The sequence below is a fragment of the Carassius carassius genome, chromosome 47 (assembly GCF_963082965.1).
Source record: "Carassius carassius chromosome 47, fCarCar2.1, whole genome shotgun sequence".
NCBI classification, from domain to species: domain Eukaryota; kingdom Metazoa; phylum Chordata; class Actinopteri; order Cypriniformes; family Cyprinidae; genus Carassius; species Carassius carassius.
This window is the reverse complement of record NC_081801.1, coordinates 10,236,793-10,259,166: the sequence shown is the minus strand read 5'-3', so window position 1 is coordinate 10,259,166 and position 22,374 is coordinate 10,236,793. Positions and strand designations below refer to the sequence as shown.

At 38.1% G+C, this 22,374-nt stretch overlaps 1 protein-coding gene across 1 annotated transcript in view; it reads right to left on the bottom strand.

Moving 5' to 3' along the window:
- Positions 1-1,202: 1,202 nt before the first annotated feature.
- LOC132130713 (ephrin-A5b-like) overlaps positions 1,203-22,374 on the bottom strand; it is a 49,573-nt gene continuing 28,401 nt past the window's right edge. The window contains exons 2-5 of the mRNA XM_059542507.1: positions 12,041-12,333; positions 4,264-4,329; positions 4,040-4,111; positions 1,203-3,917 (exon numbers count right to left, since the gene is read on the bottom strand). Coding sequence (XP_059398490.1) covers positions 3,793-3,917; positions 4,040-4,111; positions 4,264-4,329; positions 12,041-12,333 — 556 coding nt within the window. The 3' untranslated portion in view covers positions 1,203-3,792. The remainder of the gene's footprint in view (positions 3,918-4,039; positions 4,112-4,263; positions 4,330-12,040; positions 12,334-22,374) is intronic.

Here is a 22,374-nt window from a genome sequence, read left to right as displayed (position 1 = left end):
CCTGTATGAAAGGAGAAATGAATCCTCTCAGCTGTAGAGGGTGGTTATTTTTAGAATGCTGAATGGAGTTGCAGATACACCATATAAAGACAGATACTGTTTCATTTTACAATTAAAGGATGCTTCTTTCCATAAATTCTGTACACTGGGTTTAAGATGTTATAGTTTCACATACTGATCTCTTTCTTCAGAGGATAATGCTTCATATCGCCCAAAAAACATGGGTCAAGTGTGTAAATACAACATGCAGGATCTTAACTAGCTTTAATACATTATCCAGACTCATTTCTCTAAAGAAAATAAGTTAGTTGAGCAGAGTTAAGGGGTATATCTCTTTTCTTTACAGTTCCTTGGCAATCAAGAACTTATTTGCATATAACTGTAAAAAGATGAACACATTTTTTTAAACAACAATTCACTTTAAAGGCCAATAAGTGGGCATACTGAGCTTTGAAGGCTAATGCATTTCCAGCATGTGTTGGTTCTCTCCATAGTTAGCTTTTTATGACACACAATAACTATAGTTTCTTAAACCTTTGTGCATATAAATAATGACAATAAAATCTAGTGATGTAGGGAAAATATATATTTTATTTCTCATCAGGCCAATTGAGGTCAAAGGCAGGAAATTGCTGAAATGCATAGTGAGGAATATATTTCAAACATTTTGTCTGGCTTATCCAAAAGTTCGGGGGTGGGGGGTTAAGGCAGAAGATATTTAGAGGCAAATCAACAAGAATACTAAATACTAAACACCATTCAACACCAAGTCACCAAGGAATCCCCTTCAAGCCCATTCTTGTTTAAACTGGCCAATGCCCAAGGCCCAAAAGTGTGCACTTGCTCATTAATATTCATTGACTCCTGAGTGTAATAATAATGATGGGCAAATATTAACATTTCTATCCCTCACTCATACAACAATCAGTTATCAGAAATCCCTGTATGCCTTGATATAATTCCCTTTATGCCTTGGTATAATTCTCTGTTTAAGGATTTGAAAGAAAACTGTGGAGGATTCTTAAATCTCAGCTAAATCATACAACACTGGGATAAAACATGGAATTTGCTGGGGAAAAATATTTGCACACTGTTAATTAAATGGAAAGTTATGGAAATGCTATTTCAATTGTATTATCACCTGGAACACCTTAGAATAATAACTTAAAACCAAGATACATTAAAAAAGACAGCGGAACATGTTTCTTACAACAATGACAAATTTATTTAATCATTTATTTGAGCTGCTCCAGCAAGTGTATTTACAAACAATGGCATTTGAAGATATAAAAACATGTCATATCGTAATGCAAGTCACCGCTGAACCATCAGAGAAGTCACAGCAAATGTCTAATATTCACGCAACACAGCCAAGAAGCTAAGGGAAATGGTGGTTTAGATACCATGGTCTTCACAGCTGTATGAAGATGCAGATGTGTGGAAAGAAGTGAGAAATTATGTCTAACACTGAAGATATATTATTTGGGACAAAGACGATGAGACAATACAGGAACACAACTGCCTTGTGGTGAAAAACCCAGGTTCAATGAGACCTTATTCCTTTGACCTCAAATTCTCAACAAAAGGGAGTTCAGCATATGGACAAAAACAGACACTGCAGTTGTTTTACAAAAATAACGTTTCCTGAATTAAACCTACTAACACTGTCTTTCTAGGTTTGTCCCCATGACAATAAACGTACGCAGTGCAACAACAGAACATTGCAGACTTTAAAATAGTTCACAGGAGATTTAAAAAGGATTAAGGATTTAGCAATGATAGTACAGTGGTGCTTTTAAAGATGGACCAGCACACATTCCTAGTTGTCATTATGAATATTGAACCATTTAAATGTTACTCAAAATAAATAAAAAAATCAGTTTGCAAATGCATTTATCTCCAGAAAAAAAAAAGATTAACAAGTGAGTCTGATATTATGACTGGATTAGTTTTAATTCCTCATTTATCTCATTTCTTTTGTACAAGTGGTTCTAGTGACTAAACAACGTACAGATACATAGCATCCATAGGATCCATGTGCTCCTGTGTTATCATTTAAAAAAAAAACATAATGGCAAACCAAACATAACCACATATTATCAAAAAGCCAAAAGATACGTTTATGTTGGTTTACAAACTGTTGATATGTAGATGCGAATGAAAAACACGAAAACATTCAAGAAAGGAAAACCTGGACTAGGGCAAATATTTACCCTGTTTTGTGTCTGTAAAGGCCATTAATATTGATCCCAGCAGCAGATCTCATCTTTCTCCATCTCTGGCCAAGTTCACCAGAATATCGCTAGCCCGCAGCTAAACTGGACACCATGCTCCTCCCGTGCTGCTGTCTATTTTTTTATTCCAGGAATAACCCACATGAGGCCTCGCAGTATGTGGTCTGCGTGCCAGGCACTTTGGACAACATCAAAGAGCCTATTAAATCATGTTAGGGTGTCAGCTGCCACCGGGGTGGATCAGCGCTCCGCTACTGTTTCAGTAAATCCCAGATGAGCGTTTAATGCGCACAGCTCCTTATTTAAATAAATAAAAAACGGCACGGCTGAAATGCACTTTGACAAAAGAAATGCCCATGTCCATGTTGTGGTTTTAAGAAAATATTTCCATTACTTTTAATTCATGCTTAGAAAAAAAAAGAAATTCAATTGGTAAGGTATGAGCTCATTTTGTTGACCGAATTAAAATGTTAATGCTGTATTACTCTAGGGTAAAAAGACAGAATGAATGGCATTTACAAAATGAATGCAAACCATTTCCTCCCTCTTTTCCATGATAATGGACCCTTTAAGGAGCGACACGACCCCTGATGGACATGATATGGAGACGGACTGCTGTTTTTGCCCCTGATATCATTTCAAGGATTGACTTGCTAAAATTTTACCCCAAGTTATTCTGCAATGCAGTTGTTATTCGTCTAAATCAAGTTAAGTTGACTGCAGCTAGGCATTTTGTGTTCGTTTCTCCTGAATCCTGGCTGACGACTAGTAAAACAAAGTGCCAAGAGCACTAAGAATGAACAATAAATAAGAAAAGGATGATTCACCAAAAACAAATTAGTATACTCACTCAAACGATTGATAAGTGATGCTCTGTACTCCTAACAAAACATAGATTTTGGCAGCTACACTTGAGCATTTTACTTCAAGAACACCACATCCGTGTTTAAGTCCCATGTACACCTGTACACAATGCTTATCTTTTTCTTATGTCTACGAAAACGCTTCAAAAATGGTCACCGTTCACCTGAGCACCTGAGTCCACGCGGACTACTCCGGTTGAGATATTAAAAAGCTCCCTCTTTATAAGGGATGCTATCAGGCAACAATTTGCCTTGATATCTAGTAAAGTCAGCAGTTGAGTCCACAGTGACGACGTTTTCCCACAATGCACGTGGAGAGATCCCTCAGACAGTCCTCTCTTCCTCTGTTGTTCTGACTTCTCTTTTCTGGATGGCAACACTGAAAGCAGTCATTGTGAAAAAGAGTATTTTTCTTCCTCTGCCCCCAATTACAAGTCCCTCTCCAACGTCATATAGGGGCACCAAAAGGACACGGACCTATTTTAGTGTGCGTGTCATAGTTTAGTGGGTTTTTCTGTGTATAACGAGAGGTGTTTTTTTTTTCGAGGGGTGGGGCTTTTGTTCACTGAAAACCATCCAGTCTTCCTGTGCGAGAAACTACATTTCAGCTGAGAGAAAGATCTCAGTGTTCCTTAAAAGTGCTCGATCACGAGTCCTCCTGTGTATTTCAGGTGTCACCACTTATGCGCGGGATGCTATAAGGAGGAGAGAGAAGCCAAAAGAACCAGCACTGAGGCCAACAAGGGCCCTACAGTCTGAATGCGTCCAACGCCGTTGACATCTCCTCGGGATGGTTCGGCAGATTCGTGACTCGTTCCGTCTAAATGTTTGAAAAAAAAAGGAAGATTAAAAAAGGTCTGTAATACCTTTGGGTGTACAAAAACATTTCGACTTTTTCTGATAGTTTTGAATATGGAAATGCCTTTGAAATACAATACGAACCATTATTATCTTCTATAGAGTTAATGCTTCCATCATTGACCTTAACGCGGTCGTGACTCTTCTCGCAGTTGTCTGTGGGAGAAACATAAAACAGGGTGTTGTCAGGGTTGTGACATCATCTTTAACTCATAAAACTATTCCAGCAGTGATAAACGATGCAATTTGCAACCACGTTATGTCAGAAGCCACACCAGGATCTCTCCCGAAGGGCTTGTAAAACTTACTTGAAGGTCTGACGAAAACTTTCAGCCTCAAGCAGCTCCGTCTCCCGTTTTCACTGACTGTAGACGCTGTGGAAATAATTCAGATGGTCAATATTAGGCTCAGTCGATCCATGCTGCACACTGTTTAATAAATCAAAGTCATTTTTATAGCTTTAGATATACAACATGACTCAACAATAAGGATTTTGTTGTTGTTTTTTTTTACTGGCTTGGTCAGTGCTTTTTACATGCACTGCCAACATTTTAATCTACATTTACATTTAGTCATTTAGCAAATGCTTTTATCCAAAGTGACTTACAAATGAGGTACAACAACAAGTAATTTATCATAGGAGACAGAATATTCACAGTGCACAATGCTTCAAATGTGATGTACTGTAGAGTGGCCCACAAGATATATCTGTATTTATTATACGAAGTGCCTTTGTTTGGGGTTCGGTTTAATTTCCATAGTGATAAGGCCAGTAAACCTACATTTTAAAACTAGCTATTAAGTAAAAAAATAAAAATAAAAAAATCCTTTCATTTTTATATTTATAACAAATGTTGTAACAAATTATAACAAATTGTTGATGTTACTCCAGGTGCACTATGAATGCATGCACCACTGTTCTTTGAAAATGACTGCATGACCAATGAATGACCAAGACAAACCCCATGTTAGCCAGCAGAAGTTAGATAATGAACATAATTTTTGACAAGCTTTCCAAATGGTGACAACGCAACATTTCCACAGGCTCAAGGCCACTAGGATCATTTATTTCAGGTTTACTCTATTAGTACATCATCAGATGCTACCTATCTTTTTCGTTTGCGGCTTTTTACATGCAAAGGCCTCATGTAAATGCTGCCATCAGCCTCAGAGGAATGTACAATCAGCATTCATTTAGCTTCTTACTGATAGACACGGGCAGTGCTACTTTGGCTATGCCGTTTCCCTTGTCATCTCAACCATGAGCCATGTTTCTCAATTTGTCCTCTCCATAAAGAAAAGCTTATTAGCACTTTAAGAGGAACAGGTAGACAGCCTCTCTCTTCACTATTCGCTCTTTATGCAATATGTAATGCAATCTGGCATAGTCAGGAAGCGATGCAAATGAAGACCGGTGGGATGAGGGGGAAAGAAGGGCTTGTTATTTTACCCACAGATCACACTGTACATAAAGGTGACAAAGTAATGAGCAATGCAACGCACTTCAATAAATCCCCTCCTTCAAAGCCTCAGAGTAATGAGCATAGACTGCACAAAATGCAATGTCCTTGTAGCCAACACAATATGTTTTCTTGATAATTCAATTGGTGAGGCTCACTTGCACTGATGTGGACATGCACTCCACTGTGACTTTCCTAATGGAAAGAAATAGGAGTTGGATGTCGTGTTTTTCTGGTAGGATGCTTGAAATTTGGATTATTTGACAATATACTTCAGGATAAATAAGCTAAGTCTAATGTCCACAGCACACACACTCCGTTAGTGGCAGGATGATGAATTAGTCTTTCTCTTTAAATTTGTTTACTGGCAGCAAATATTTATTGAACACCTTTATCTTGACCACAGACATCACTAACAGCAGTTTTTTTTTTATAGGTGCTAAACCTTTCCGAGATCTTTCCATAACCTCTGATGGGTGTGACCATTCCACAAGCCTCTTAGATGTAGATTGGTCATTACATACATCAACACCTGCTACTTAAAGCTGTACTGGCAGCAAGTAACATCAACAGCTGCAAATGACAGATCACAGGCCGAAAGAAACACCTGCCACTAAAAGCTCTGTAATCAGCTGTGATGATACGAATAAGTTCTGTTCAGTCCATAGACCATATTGCCATTGAGTATGAACTGCTGAACCTCACATTGACTCCTCCCGGTCAGACCTCATGAGTTCACTGTACTGGTTTTGTTGAGGAAATATATGGGTCAGTGAGTATAAGTGGCTATGATAAAGGAAAAAAAGGGGTTTGAATTGATGAGTTCTCAGAAATGTACTGTTAGTGGTTTTAAATGATCTAATTTTCAATAAAAATTTCAGTTAAATGACACTTAAAATATCACAAGCATCAAGAAAAAGTAGTAACATTTCCTTACATCTTATTTAAAATTAAAAATATTTAATTTTTAAAAAACGATTTCTTAAAATATAATATGTGTTACTCTATATGATATACATATAATATGTTATTGTATTATTTGCACACACATTACTTTGATAAATATATTATTCATATGCATTAAAGGTAATGTAAAGAAATATGATTTTACATGTTCTAGTTATTTGTTAAATTTTTTCGAGACATTAAACTGAAAATTTTATATAAAATGTTATAAAAGTTATATGTGATATATAACTATACAAATATTATGGACCGTTATTCCTTAACATTAAGTTTTTAATTCATTTAAGAATTTGAACTAACTGTGTTTTGTTAGAAAAAGGTCAAAATATCCACAAATTTTCAATGAGTTTTACTGTCATTATATATAAGTAGTGCATTCTGAAGTACTTTTTAATAAATTAAAAGATTTTTTTTAAGTGTCTTGTCATTGACCCCTATATCTGTTTACACTTTAAACCCCCATGAAAGTGTGAAAATGAAGCTATAATAGGATCGGTTGCCTATAGAGGAAAGAAAAAGAATCAAGAGAAAGACATGTCGGAAGGAAAGAATTATAATTTTTTTCCCCATTAGCTGGCTGGCTCATCTCTGAGCTTGCAGACAGTCCCATAATGCACCATGGCTCTTCTAGCCTTGACCGCCATGATTCCCTGCTGTGTGGGGTCTCCAGCTGCACTTAATCTGCTGTCTCTCTTCTCATCCCCACACCCTCATGACTGCGGGGAGAGCTTAGGTTAAATCAATGTGCTTATGTGCTCTCTACACTGACATACTGGGGGCTTGTGAAACCTTAATCATATCCCCACAAGCATATTTCCTTAGATTTGGGTGAAATTGCTTTTGTCTCATTCCTCAAGTCTGGTCTAGTTTGGAATGGGATCCCATACTGATTGGAAACACGACTTCACAAATACATTGCACATTCCAATCTTACTGTCACTACTACCACAATAAATATCTGCTGAGCGTGAGTCATAGACTGTATAAAAACATAGACGTAGTGTCCGTGACATCACCTATAGGTTTCCGAAGAGCGTTTTTGTAGCCAAAAGTGGGCGGAGGCAGCCATCACCATCTTGGCAGTGCGTCACCATGCGTCACTCCCGGATAATCGAAAATGGGCAAAAAGGCGGGAGCTGGTTGCTGAAATCACGCCCACATAGCTCGACGGCGGTGTCAGCAGCTGCAATCCACCTGTCAGTCAAGTGGCCGCGCCCTTAATTAGGCAGAGTTTAAGGCTTAATATAATTTAAATTGCTGAGTTATAAAAAAAAATCACCCCCCTCACAGTTGTCGCGAAGGGCAAAATTTCTATATAGACCAAAATAATTTTTTGAACCAGGCTCTAAACATGTTTTTTTCTGCTGTAAAGTTGGGCAGTTTAACACAGGGAGTCTATGGGATTGACACCCTTTTGCATGGCCAGTTGACGAATTACAGTTTAAGACACTTCTGTATGGGCTTCACAAGAGGAGCGGGAGGTTGCTTCTTGGTGTGAATGGGCAAACCAAGTGTTGTATAATGTAACATCAGTTTTGTCAGTGTCCATAATTAACTTCTTGCCCAGAGACGCTAATAGGATGCCATCCGGAGATGGGCATTTGTGTGGTTGGAGAGGGAACTGCGGATTAAAGATGTGCAGGAGTGACCATTGCTGCTCTATAATGGCATCCATGACTGATTACAACCACAGCGAACCCACAGAAAAACATTCAAAACTCAGCATTCTCAGTATTTCAGTGAAATGTATTTAAAAACCATGACACTGATTTTTTTCTCCCATGTTTTCAATCAACTACGAAAAATAACAAAATATGTCTAATCTGGAATATGTTTTTTAAAGCTGTGATCACACTCATTTCACTTCAAAGTGTAGCGCTTAATAAACTATAATAAATAATACCAATAAAACAGAGAACAACTACAAAATAAAATAAAATATCAGCTTTTTGTAGCAGCAACATATGTAAGATCAGTCTTCAAAGTTCAAATTGCTGCCTGTTATATAAATGTGAAGATGACCCATTATGATTTAGTTGTTCCAAGTTTTATTTTCTTGATGTTTAAAGGAACAGTTCACCCAAAAATGAAAATTCTGTCATCATTTACTCACCCTCAAGCTTGTTGGTAACCAAACATCCTGGTCCCCATTGGCTTCCATAGTAATTTATTCTGTACTATGGAAATCAATGGGGACCATCAACTGTTTGGTTACCAATATTCTTAAAATCATCATCTTTTATGATTTACAAAATAAAGAAACTCACGTTTGGAACAACTTGAGGGTGAGTAAACGATGAATGACTTTTCATTTTGGGGTTGATTATCACTTTTATCACCATCACAAGAAATATTTCTCATTTCTTTAGTAAACAGTTTTGTTCAAGGTCAGGCTGTTACTCTTACAGTTCCTTATAAAGTTACCCGTCATTGGCAAGTTACTCACTCATCGAAGCCGATTTTTTGCTTATAAATTGCTCTTGACATGTGTTAATTTTAGGCCTTAATTACTGTAAATGTGCCAGCCTGAATGCTCAGTGCCAGTAAGAAAGACACATCTCTAATTTCAAGGCTCTCGCTTTTTTTTTTTACATAAACTGTGACAATAATCATCAGTCTCGCCTGTATTAAGATGATTTCATGGGTGGGTTATATAACAAACTCTCATTCTGTCAGTCATCAGAAATCCCTCGCTGTCAGCATGCGGCAAGTAACTGAGCTCTCATTGGCAGACATTAAGACTAGACTACTACACTAACTCTGCTTATTCAAAGACACTCTACACTGTCACGGCCCAGGCTGCTCATCCACGTCTCCTTTCCCACACGGACGACACCAGATCCCTGTGTAGTTCTCCACCCAAGCTGCAGACAGCTAGGGGCAATAAAACCTCCCAGACACCACTATTCCAGCTATGAGTCGAGAGATCAGATGCGATGTAACTGAGAAAACTGATAAATGAGGGAAGACAGATTGAAGTGACATTCAGCCAAGTATGGTGACCCATACTCAGAATTTGTGCTCTGCATTTAACCCATCCGAAATGCACACACACAGAGCAGTGAACACACACACACACACACACTGTGAGCACACACCCAGAGCAGTGGGCAGCCATTTATGCTGCAGCGCCCGGGGAGCAGTTGGGGGTTCAATGCCTTGCTCAAGGACACCTAAGTCGTGGTATTGAGGGTGGAGAGAGAACTGTACATGCACTCCCCCCACCCACAATTCCTGCCGGCCCGGAACTTGAACCCACAACCTTTCGATTGGGAGTCCGACTCTCTAACCATTAGGCCACAACTTCCCCTTAAATTGATGCTCCGTCTTTGAATTAAGATGCACACCTATCTCTTTTCTCATGCATTCTTGAGTGCTTTGAGAGCGCTTTGTAATGCGGGGAATAGTTTTGGCTCAGGTAGCGACTACGCCACTTATAAGCAAACCGCAAAGTACATGATTCTTATCAAAGAAATCAGGTCTTGCTTTAAGCACAAAGTAGGAATGTTTCTGGTTTACCTTATGAAGCATTATGAAGATGGAGGGACTAGACTACAAATAGCAGTTGTCGGCTTTTGAAGCAGGGTCATATCAGACAGCCTGCACTACCATTGGCCCCGCTCGCGCAGGAGGGAGAGGCTGACTAAAAACCTTTCCTTGAAATTGGATTTCTATCCTCTGAGATTAAGATCAGACTTCCACACTGGCCATATTGGAAAAACATGCTGCCTTGAGCCACTCAGGATTGTGAGTTCAACTGCAGTCATCAGAGCATGTTCACATTTGACCTGCAGTGCCGGGCCCTCTGATCCCCCTGATCGCTTCCTGAGTCGGCCGGACGGGCACGCTGACTGACAGCACAGAGAGTGCGCTTGTCACCCCTCTGCACTCCTGGAGCGACCCCTCACTCAGAATGGCCACCAGCCAAAAAAGACATTCTGTCTAACCAAATCATGACAGGCAAACTAATGAAGAAAATGATTCAGGAAAACTTGGTTAAAATAGACTTAAAATGAATCATTATGTATTTTAAAATATTTATAGAAACCTTTTATATACAGTATCAAATTGTATAAAAAAATAACTGTTTTTATAGCAAAATATCGACAAATTTTGTGAAATTATTTTCTACACAGTATGTACACAAATTATACAAAAATGGAAAACATAATAATAGAAAATTAAATGGTACATATTGTTCATTGTAAATAATATTTTAACACTAAAGAATATAAATTTATATAAAAACTATATTTTTCTATAAAATTATTTTATAAGCTGTTAAAAAAAAGAGAAATACTAAAGCAAAAAATAATAATGAAAAATGTTCTATTTAAATTTGATTCTTTTATTTAATTATATATATATATATATATTTTTTTTTTTTTATTATTATTATTGTTAATTTATTCAAATAGCTTGGTTTTACAATATATTCAATTATTTCTGCTTTCTATTTTTAGTTTAAAACAGATTCTGAAATGACCAAGGTTACTGAAAGCCGCAGTCTACTTGAGATAACATTTTGCCATCACTCTTAACTGCTATGCTTCAACTCGAGCTGACTGACCTGCTGTTTATTTTGTTCCCTTTACTCGTAATTCCGTACAAATGGAGAAATGTCCTCTTCTTTTGAGAGAGCCCATAACAGTGCAGTCATGACACTGATTCACACAGGAGTGAGATTTGTGTGCTCTGAATCCTTGTTTTCCTGTAAAATCCCTCATATTATCTGACAACTCCATCACTTCAGTCGAGATGTTTCCCATCCTATTATTCTTACTCACAAGCCTTCGGGGAAAAGGTCCATTTTACTATGTTGCAACATCTCAGATAGACAACCACACTGATGCAAAACATCCATATCTCCTGCTGGGATCTAACCCCTAAGTGCTATATTCTGTGCATTCCAATCTGTTTTTTTTCTCAGTCTCCATTTACTTATCTACTGTTGCTACCACTTCCCCATTCTTCATTCTTTTATTCCTTCCTTTCACATCTCATGCAAACATGTCGATCGTTTTATGTGCCCATGAGATCTGTCAGATCATCAGGGCAGATTCCGCCAAATCAAATGCTCCACATTTCCTGTGTGCGCCTGCATAAATGAACCCATCGTGGACCTGAGCAGTCCGAGCAGTCGGACCACTCCTGTGCCTTATTTTGTCTTCCAACTCCCGCCCTGTAGGGATCTGACTCCAGTTGTAAAAACATGGGTTTAGATGCTTGTTTTTAAGAGCCCTCTCACGAGCAAACGAAAGCTGAGACTAGGAGTTTGCAACAAAGACTCTTTAGAGGAAGACCAAGATGTTTTTTCCTGAGGTTCACGTTTTCCTTATAGCCTGTTTGCCAAGACTCCTGAAAAACAAAGTCATACTTGGCAATGACTTCCTTTCCGTAATGCTCGTAATCAGATACTTGTCTTAAAAGTATACCATTACATGAAAGACTTGAGTTGCGTTATCCTCCATGAGGACGCTAATACAAAATCCTTTTCCAGGCAATGCAACCTTTTCCATATATAAACCGAAATGCAATCTAACAAATCTATTTAACATGCACAGCATCTGGTTTTGGATAGAGAAATCATAAAACATTATTGAGGTACGAATCACTTCTGCGCAAAAAAAAAAGAACGAAAAATCAACATGATACTCACAGATATAGTAATATTCTCTGCCTGGCCGAAATTCAAATCCTAGTGAGAATGGTGTGAAAAGCTGAAACTTCTCAGAGAACTTCAGCGGCCCATTGGGCGAGCGAGGCCGGTTGCACTCCCAACGCTTGAAACCTTTTGCCGTTTGGTCACAAGAGCTGTAGCCGTCGTAGTTGACCATGTAGAGGACGTAGCGCTCCATTCTCTCCTCAGGGACTGTGTCAATGTAGTGGGGACAGTATATGTCCAAATAATCATTAATGCATACATCAATGTGGTAGTCTCCTCGGTAGAACCTGTGACAAAAAGAAAAGCGAGAGGCCGCAGTGAGTATATACGGTATGAAATATTAACGATTGAGTTACTCTCATTCGTATGTTTTACGAGCCATCGAGCCCCTACTTCACAGAAAGGCCACTTCTGGAGGAAGCCACTTATTTGAGAGCAATTACCGCAAATGTGAAAGCACGTAAATCATCCAATCTTAGTCTGCTAGGGCTCACTGAGGAGCACAAGGAAAATTCATAATCCTGTCGTTGACGTGGATGCTTTAAATACGCCTGAAAGAATGGGTTTTCCATGGGCCAGAGATGACAGCTTGAAATATGGCACTCTGAGGAATGTTTTAGAAAAAGAAAAAATGTGCATCACTTGTGCCAAAACGGCCAACTATTCCAGATTTACGTCTTGTTTAGTGTAAATCGAGATGACCTCTAGAGGATCTAACCAAATGTGAATGTCAATGGAATGTGTGCGACTTAATTTTGACAAGAAAGTGATTTAAAAACCATATACTCCCATAGGCTCCATAAGTGTTTAGTGAAGATGGATATGCTCAGGTCAGCTATGTTTATAGTCACTGCAAAAAAATATTATATTTAAAACAAAAATGAGCAAACGTGACTGTGGGCTGGCGACATGGATTAAATGTGAAGGATGCCCAGGATTCGGTGGGAATTTTCAGTGTGTAAGATAGTGGACACCCAGCAGGAACCCTGGGGAGAGCCAGATGAGCTTCCAGGCTCATGTGAGGTTAGCATCGCGATCCTGTTGTGGACAGAAGCACAGCTGGGCAAGCTGACACAGAGATTTCCACTCATTACGGACAATAAAAGACTATTGAGAGCAGATGGAGATCGAGACCTATCAGATTATCATTACGTGGATTTCCAACACACTGCTGGAATACTGAGTTTCCCTGTAGGTTTGGCCGGCTTGGCGGTGGTTTGTGTGCGCGTCTATGAGTGTGTATGCAAGTTTATCAGAGTGTGTGTGTGTGTGTGTGTGTGGATGCGTATAGATGCTGCTCAAAATCTGCAAGCAGTTTAGAGCTATTTTGAACAACTATTGTTTATTACTCTTGGGAGCTATATCATTTGAATGGAAAGCAAAATCTCAGCTGTGAAAAATCCTGAGTGATCATGCAGTCCAATGTTTCCAGCTCAAAATCTGGTATTTGAAAGGGTGTAACATGCAAACATCTCTTTACTTTGTCATTGGGTACCGGCAAAAACAAAGCTATTTCCTGATTTAATTTACTGTCATCTTTTAAAGTAGAATGATTCAGTCTAGTGTTCAAAAATAAAAAATCGACACAGTTCTACAGTTTTTCAAAACTGGTGTCCAGAGCACAGGATCATGGAAAACATTACAAAACAAGAAAAACACATTTACATAAGGTAATTTATTTAACACTAATGCATTAGCTTTAATAAACTAGCATTTATAATTGTTGGTTAATTACAATTTTATATATACCAGCAAATATTTAACATTTCGAGTTATTCACAACCATTTGTTAAACCATAAGTTTGGGGTGGTAAGATTAACAAAAATAACAGTTTTCTATTTTACAGTATTTAAAAATTTCATTTATTCCTGTAATGGCAAATTTTCAGAAGTCATTCCTGTAGTCTTAAGTCAGTATCACATGATCCTGTATTCATTTCCCGAACTGTAGTATAATTTTAGATTATTTAAAGTATTATGAACAAACATGAATTGACAACAAACAGTATATTTGTAAATGAACATTATCTGATGTAATATTATTGCTAGTTCAGATACAGAATGCATTAACTATTGTAAACAAACTGGCCCTTACTTTAGAGTGTCACCCTTTTTTCATTCATCTTCTTAAACTAACCTCTAAATTAGTCACAAAATAGTAAAGTCATGGCTATCAACGCAAAGGACATGGGTTCATTTTACGTGAACTGCTAAAAAAAAGTGAATCTTCAATACACTGTAAGTTACTTTGAATAAAAGCATCTGCCAAACACCATACACTGTGAAATGTGATTTGAGTCAAAGTACATGTCCTCTCACCTATCTATCATGTGAAATATCTTCGCTAGAGGATACCAAATAACTATTTCCCCTGGGTCACAAAGTTTAAAGACCAGACAACAACATATAAGCTCTCTGGACAACACCACCTAAAGGCAACAGAGTGCTTTTCTATGTCCGTGTTAGAAAAATCAATGAGTGAGAGGGTTGAGTCACATTGTGTTACTTTATAATATTCTTACGTGGCCTCTAAATCAAATGCCACCTCAGCATTTCATTTTCAATGTGTATCAGATGAACTCCTGTGGGTTATAAAGAGATTTGACCGCATTAAACCCAATAAAAGACAAACAGCTCATCAATGTTGGTCTTTCTTTCATGTGCTTGAAGAGCGATGGGCCAGCTGGTCAATAAACCACACCATGCTGTGTCAATTCATCATTAGGATTAAAAAAGTAGCTCATTAGCTGTTTCTATCAAGGCTACTAACACAAACATGGCACAAGGCTGCATCAGAACAAGTCCTACAACAAAAACCTCCCATAACGATAATCCTCCTATTCAGTTGATTCCATCGCTCTTTCTCTACATGTTCAAACAGAGGGTTATGGGTGATGACCGGGGCAGACCTGAGTCTAAAGAAAGGCAGGACACCAGGAGGCAGTGGGCTCATGGAGTACATGATTAAAGTTGGTTCATCCCAAGGTCAGATTCCTCAGACTTAACAATGGAATGAAAAATGAAGGAGGCTCTTCACTCCAGAATTTCCAATGGAAGCCAATTAAATCAAAAGAACTCTGAGAAAGCTGGCATTTATTTTCCCTAGAACTGAAGAAATGGGCAAAAAAATATCAAGCTGACATAGACATGCCTCTGGACAAAACAGCATTATTGTTTTTAAAGGGAAAACTCACCAAAATGACAATTCAAATGTTCCAACATTCTGAACCCATGTGATTTTCTTTCTTCAATGGAACACAAAAGAATATATTTTACAGACCCCATCGACTTTCATTGTATGGACAAAAACATTTTTCAAAATATATTCTTTTGTGTTTAGAAGAAAGAATGTCATACAGGTTTGGAACGACATTAGGGTGATTAATTTTGGGGTGAACTATCCCTTTGGGCACACCACCTTACAAATTCCTGCAGAGGGCGTGCTTGAGGCAATGATTGACGTGAATCCCGGGGTGTGGGTCAGCTAAGCCTTGAGCCCTCCAGGCCTTTCACAGTGGCACAGATGGAGGATCTCCTACTCGGGTTACAGCTCTTGGGCCAGCCGGGGAGCAGTTGTCCTATCATTCAGTGGGGAGGCAACAGTACATCTCCCAACGCCTCAGATATCACTCATTCACCCCTTCCAAAAGAATGTCTGCCCAGAAGCATTAACATCACAGACAAACAATGGCCTGCCAGGACTTCAAGCTGTGCTGGCTTGGCAAACGCCTCAAAAGATGGATGAAGGTGAAAGAGGGGAGAAAAAATGCATATAAGAGAGAGTTTCCCATGGAAAATACTCCTTGTGAAATTTTCTTGAGGAGAATATATGGTTCTCTACATTAAAAACATATTGATGTTTGTGGGAGGCATGTCCATATTTCAGAAACATTGGCAAAGAACATTCAGCAAAAGATTAGAAAATAAGGCTGAGGTTTTAGGTAGATATTTGTGGATGGATATGTGGTAGAAGAAAGTAACCGATCATGAGTGAGTGAGAACAGGACTACCTGTCTTGAATAAGATTGTTACCTGTCTAACAATTATGATATGTGGAAAATATTCACGATGCCACAGCTTAATCGTTCCACTCTTGTGATGTTGTGATTAGTGGAGTGCTGTATGGTATATGTCACTCATCAAACAACAGGACTATGCTGTGGTTAATCCTATGGGTTCATAAACACACACAAAGGGCAGGGATGTTGTGGCCTAGTGGTTAGAGAGTTTAACTCCTAACCCTAGGGTTGTGGGTTTGAATCTCGGGCTGGCAATACCATGACTTAGGTGCCCTTGAGCAAGGCACCGAACCCCCAACTGCTCCCCGGGCGCTGCACCATAAGTGGCTGCCCACTGCTCCAGTGTGTGTTCAAAGTGTGTGTGTGTGTAAACTTTGGATGGGTTAAATGCAGAGCACGAATTCTGAGCATGGGTCACCATACTTGGCTGAATGTCACTTTCATTTCACTTCAAACAAATGTATCAAAATGGATGACCTTCATATCTGGCATTCACAATCACTTGATTCTGGTTTTGATTCATTTAGATTGAGTTCTGATTTCTTTTGGGTATATTTCAGTAATGTCAGTTTGGTTACATATGAAAAAAAAATCTCAATGTTGTCAGTGTCATTTTTGGGGGAATCGGGTTACACTGGTTGAAAAACGTAAACATAAATGTTCAAAAATGAATTCTGTGATCATTTAGTCACCCTTATGTCATTCTAAACCTCCTTCAGAACAGAAAAGCTTTATCTGTTCTATCTGTTCCACAGAAAAAAAGCTAACAGGTTTGGAATGACATGAGGGTGAGTAAATGAATACAGAATTTTTATTCACAGGTGAACTGTCCCTTTAAGAATCAGTATTGAGAATGAGAAAATCAATATTTTTACCCAACCCTAGAAGAGTCTGTTTTAATGCTTTGGCGAAAGGTCACATATGGGACACCCTGTGGCCTTGTGAACTTCATGGATGAGTGCAAGCAGCAGACATACTACTTATAAATAACATGCTTGCTTAGATTGAAAATTTCATTATCTTGAGTGGATCCTCTTTACTGCTGCAATTGAATATTGAGTAGATGCTTTACAGATCTCAAATAACTAGACTGACATGAATGCTTGGCACCAAATATACTCTAGTGGCCTTAATGCAACATTGAGACCACGTGAGGTCAGAACTAGGGTCATGGATCGACCATTATTAATGAAGGAATCCATATTCAAAAAAGAACAAATAGAATGACAGCGTGACCCTGGGGCCGTTCATCTAGTGAGTGTGTAACATGAAATTTATACACCGAACAAACAAATGCAAAGAACAAATTATTTGTTGAGAAAAACAAACAAGCAACAGCTCAGCAGCACAAGTGAGAGAGGAAAGGATAAAAGTCAGGACTTCTAAGTAAACATGAACCTGCCTTCCACAGCAGGCTTGAGATCTGACCTCTCCCAGAGGGGCCATTGCGCGCCTTGAACTGCCCGGGTCGTTTTACAGTGCCTTGGGCAAAGCTGCTCTGCACCCAATCAAGACAGCGTTGAATCAATTAAAAGTAGAAGAGAAACAGTTAGCAAGCCACAATGCCTGGCTTCAATAGGCAACTCTTGCTAATTGTCTACAATGCTCTCCCTCTGATTTACGGGTGACTTAAAATAGTCTAGAGCACAACACATTTTGTTTATATCCTATTAAAGTTCTGTGTGGGAGTATTACCACGGTGTTTTTCCAGAACGTTACACTTTAATGTATCATCAGTGTGGCATAGCGCTGTGAGACCATACAAGTAGAGAGAAAAGAGTGGGCGAAGAAGGTCTGGCTTCCCTGAAAAGACAACTAGTTGCTCATAAGGAAGCACTACACTACTAAATTTCTGATTTACATGACCCATATTTAAAGAAATAAACAATAAAATACTCAAATAAATTTGTATTTTCTTCTTGTGATGGCAAAACTGTAGTTTCAACAGCCATTATTTCAGTGTCACATAGAAATAATTCTAATATTCTGATTTGCTATTGAAGAGAGATTTCCTATAATTATTTTTGTAAACTGCTGTGCTATGTAACATTTTTGTTGCTGATATTTTCATGATACATCATGATATTTTTGTAACATTATAAATGTCTTTACAGCCACTTTATGTATCCTTCTTGAATAAAAGTATCAATTTCTTATAAATAAATCCAAACTTTTTAACAGAGGTCTATATAAACATGCACATAAAGCCTAATGTAAATATATATTAATTGTTTATGATAAAATATTTTAATTATTAAATACAATTATAAAATAATTACATTTTAAATAAGAAAAACATTCTCATTTAAAATTTACCCATTTTTGGTCACACTTTATTTTAAGGTTGTTAACCAATATGTCTATTCAATATTTGTTCTATAAAATGTATATTGTTATTTCAAACTGGTTGACTAAAAAGCTGGGTAAGCAGCCTGGTGGAGACAGAAGCACATCAGCATCCCATGATGAGGACCACCAGCATCTAAAACACTACACACACACTGACCAACTATGCTGTTTTTATATTATTGAAGGGAGAGAGAGTGAGGGTGGCCTAGAGGCTGGCATTGAAGCATTTTTTACCTTTAACAAATGCAGCAGCACCAGAAAAAACAGCACATGTAACGTAATGTAACATCTAAACATAGAGCCCCCCCCCCCCACACACACACACCTGGTGCTCTCAATCTCCCCTATCCAACCCAGTTCATCAGAACCCTCAGCGGCCCTGTCAGAGCCTCCTTTATTAGCCGACGCACCCTGCAGGGCCGAGAACCAACAAACAGCAACACACACAGACAGAGAAAACTTTGAGTATAACTGAAAAGCATGCAGCCATAATTTAGGAGAATGTTTTAAATTCTTTACACTTGACTTCAAGACAAAATGTATATTTGAAATCCCTTTAAAATTAACCTTCTGTGCTTCTAAGATTTATTTGAATAGTTCAGGACATCCCTGATCAAACAGTTCCATAGTATAACTATCTGATATCATCAGTGTGTCATATTACAACCCAAGAAATGGCAGTCTGCAGCAAAAAAATGTATTCCCTGGGGGAAAAATTGTATGCATGTACCATATGTCGCACCAGTGGTATTGAGTAGATATGGTCTCATTACTCTGAACAAGAAACACCTTCAGACCTCATTTGAATTCGTCTCATACCGACCAGGAAGGATTAGCTCACTGATGCACCACATATTGTGTTGTACGGACAGCATCACCAAATAGCATTCTGGGAAGGAACCCTTCTGGAAATTAAATTTTCCCTCTACTGAGGCAGTCTGGGCAGCCCCAGCCCATATAATCAGCAGGATTTAGAATCTGCATCTGATGACAGGTGATTAAAGTAAAACAAGAACACCTTTCCATAAATCTGAGTTCCTGCCTCGGTCTCAACTGAAGATGAAGGGATGGAACCGTGACACAGATGTTTCTTATCTCCATGATCGAGCTAATAAACAGTGAGTTGTGTATATATTGCTCTGCGGCAAGATGTTCCATGTTTGACTGGACTTAATGTTTTTAGTGCAGGGAGGGCTTTCTTTTCATTCCGGGTGCTTCCTCTTATATATGCATTCAAGAGCCAAGGGCTCCAAGTTCAACAAGTCCTTGTGAGGAAAATATTTATTATGAGCTGTGGTTGTGTGATTGACATCATAACATAAAATCCTGGATTATGAAGTGGAATATGATGGAATATTTGAACACTGCGGTATTCTTTGAAGTTATGAATTAAAGGCTGTAGGGATGGGACGGTATGAAAATTTAATATCACGATTATAGTGACTAAAATTATCACGATTATCAATATTATCACGGTTTTGTTGAAACGAGATGAAAGTGTTCAAAAATAGTTGATGCTCACACTGAAAACATTTCAGCAAGTTTTATATTTAATAATCAACAAACAACTAATAAAACAAGCAACTCTATGCACTTAATTTAAAGAAAGATTCAATTCTGTGGCATTTCCTTCCTTACAATGAAAAGTGTAGAAGCATAGAAAAGCATAGAAAAGTCACTGACTTTCGCCATTCCTTCTCGAAAAAACAAAAAAAAAACATTGTGCGCTGCGCTTGCGTCAGACTGTTGCTGGCTGGACATGATTTAATAGTGAGTTATTAAAACCGCGATAATCAAACACGGTTTTAATGATAATTCATTTTTAAACGATATTACTAAACTTCAGCACATTTTATCACGGTTATCAATAAAACCGGTTATCGTCCCATCCCTAAAAGGCTGCCATGCAGTGGTAACCAATTCAAGGCAGAGATGCTTTCGTTGAACAAAGACGAGTGATATTTGGCAATGGTGATTGTCATGCTAAATTCCCTGAATGTATGTAGAGTTTGATTGGCTTTCTGAATGTTCATTTTAAAGTCAAGTTGAACATAACTCAATGTCAAATGGGTTTGTTTATCATGTCAAATTAAATGGAAATGAAGCTATGAAGGATGGAAGTACAGCCTGTTTGATGGTTTGTATAATATAATATAATATAATATAATATAATATAATATAATATAATATAATATAATATAATATAATATAATATAATATTTAAATATATATAATTATTATATATTATAATTTTAGTCTTTTTGGGATAAAAGAAATATGTATGTAAAAGTATGTAAATTATATAACCAATTATAGCTCACACACACACACACACACACACACACACACACACAGCTTAGTTTGCAATCCCATCAAATTACATATGGCGTCAACCCTGATTAATGTCCTCTGTCAATATCATAATCCATATTTGTGTCTTCAGTGGCCTGTTTTGGGCTGCTAAAGTGATTAGCATCCCAGTACAGTGCCGGATTTGATCTGTGGTCTCGTGTGTCTCCATGGTATGTGGTAGTTACCTTTCTATTGTTAGACAGCTAAGGCCTCCACTGTTGTCGCTTTAACAGATTGATGGAGTGGCCTTGGCCCTCAGACAGCATAAGAGGACCACAGAGGGAGGCAGAAGAGGAGGTGGCAAGGCTAACACTTAGTGCAGTGTATTTATACACAACCTCTGTGAATGAGAGGCATGTTCATCCCCACATGGAAACGGACAGATGACTGTATTACAGCTCTTGCCTGCAAGCAGGGCCTCCTTGACCCCACATAATAAAGACTTATTCTGCTACAATGAATAAAACAGGTTTTACATTTAGTCATTTAGCAGACACTTTTATCAAATGTGACTTACAAATGAGGACAATGCTTTAAAATTGCTCTATTATTAACAATGGATGATTTTCAATGAGCACAATCATGAGTGGTGGGGGAGCTGTTTATTACGCATTTCTAAGGAAAGCATGGGCATTAGCTTTTGTGTTGGTTTAATGTCAGGACTATTTGGTGATGTATAAAGAGATAGCAACTTAGCCTCGCTCTGCAAACCTTAGCATCTTAGAAAGCTGTTGGAAGCATGAAAACGGTGCGAACAGGCGTCAGTCAACAGACATTACTGAGTTTTTAGTGTGCACTTAATACGCACACAGGAGTTCTCAACAGGCTGTTCGCCGAGTGTCTATCAACACAGGAACTCAACACACAGATCCTTGTTTAGTTGTAGAATGACTCGGAGAGCAATTTAGCTGTCGTGATATTTAGGTTTTTAGGCTTTATCCTAGCACACTAAAGTAGAGCTGAAACAACTAATCGATTTAATTGATTAAAATCGATTATTAAAATAGTTGTCAACTAATTTAGTCATCGATTAGTTGCAAAAAAAATTTTATTTGCCGTAACCGACTCATTTTGTGCATATTTTAAATCTGCGATGACCAAAGTGTGGCAGTAATGAGCCACCGCATGTTTTACTCAGCCAGTACAGCAGGAGAATTAGCGAATAGCCAATAGCTGGCCTCGTTTTATGTCACGTGCTTCCCGACCTGCATCTGCAGCAGCGAGATGGTAGAGACAGACGACAGTGGAGTAAGTTTGAGAAAGAAAAAGAAAAAAGTGGAAGATAAAAAAATCGAACGAAGTCATCCAAAGTGTGGGAGAACTTTACTTTGAGCCTTCAAAAAAGAAGAGTAACCTGTAAATGCTGCACTACTGAACTAACTGTTTAAGACTTTTATTTGTGCAGATTTGCAAATGTTTAGTCGTTAAAGTTGATAACATTGCTTTTAAACAGTTAACATTTAAAGATTTACAAACATGTTCTGTGATTAGTTTGTTGTTTACCAATTCATAATTCAGTCTTGCAGCCTTATTATGATTGAATGAGAGGGGTAAATGTTTAAATTTATTTGAAATGCACTTTTTTTCTAAGTATTCACTGCTCTTTTT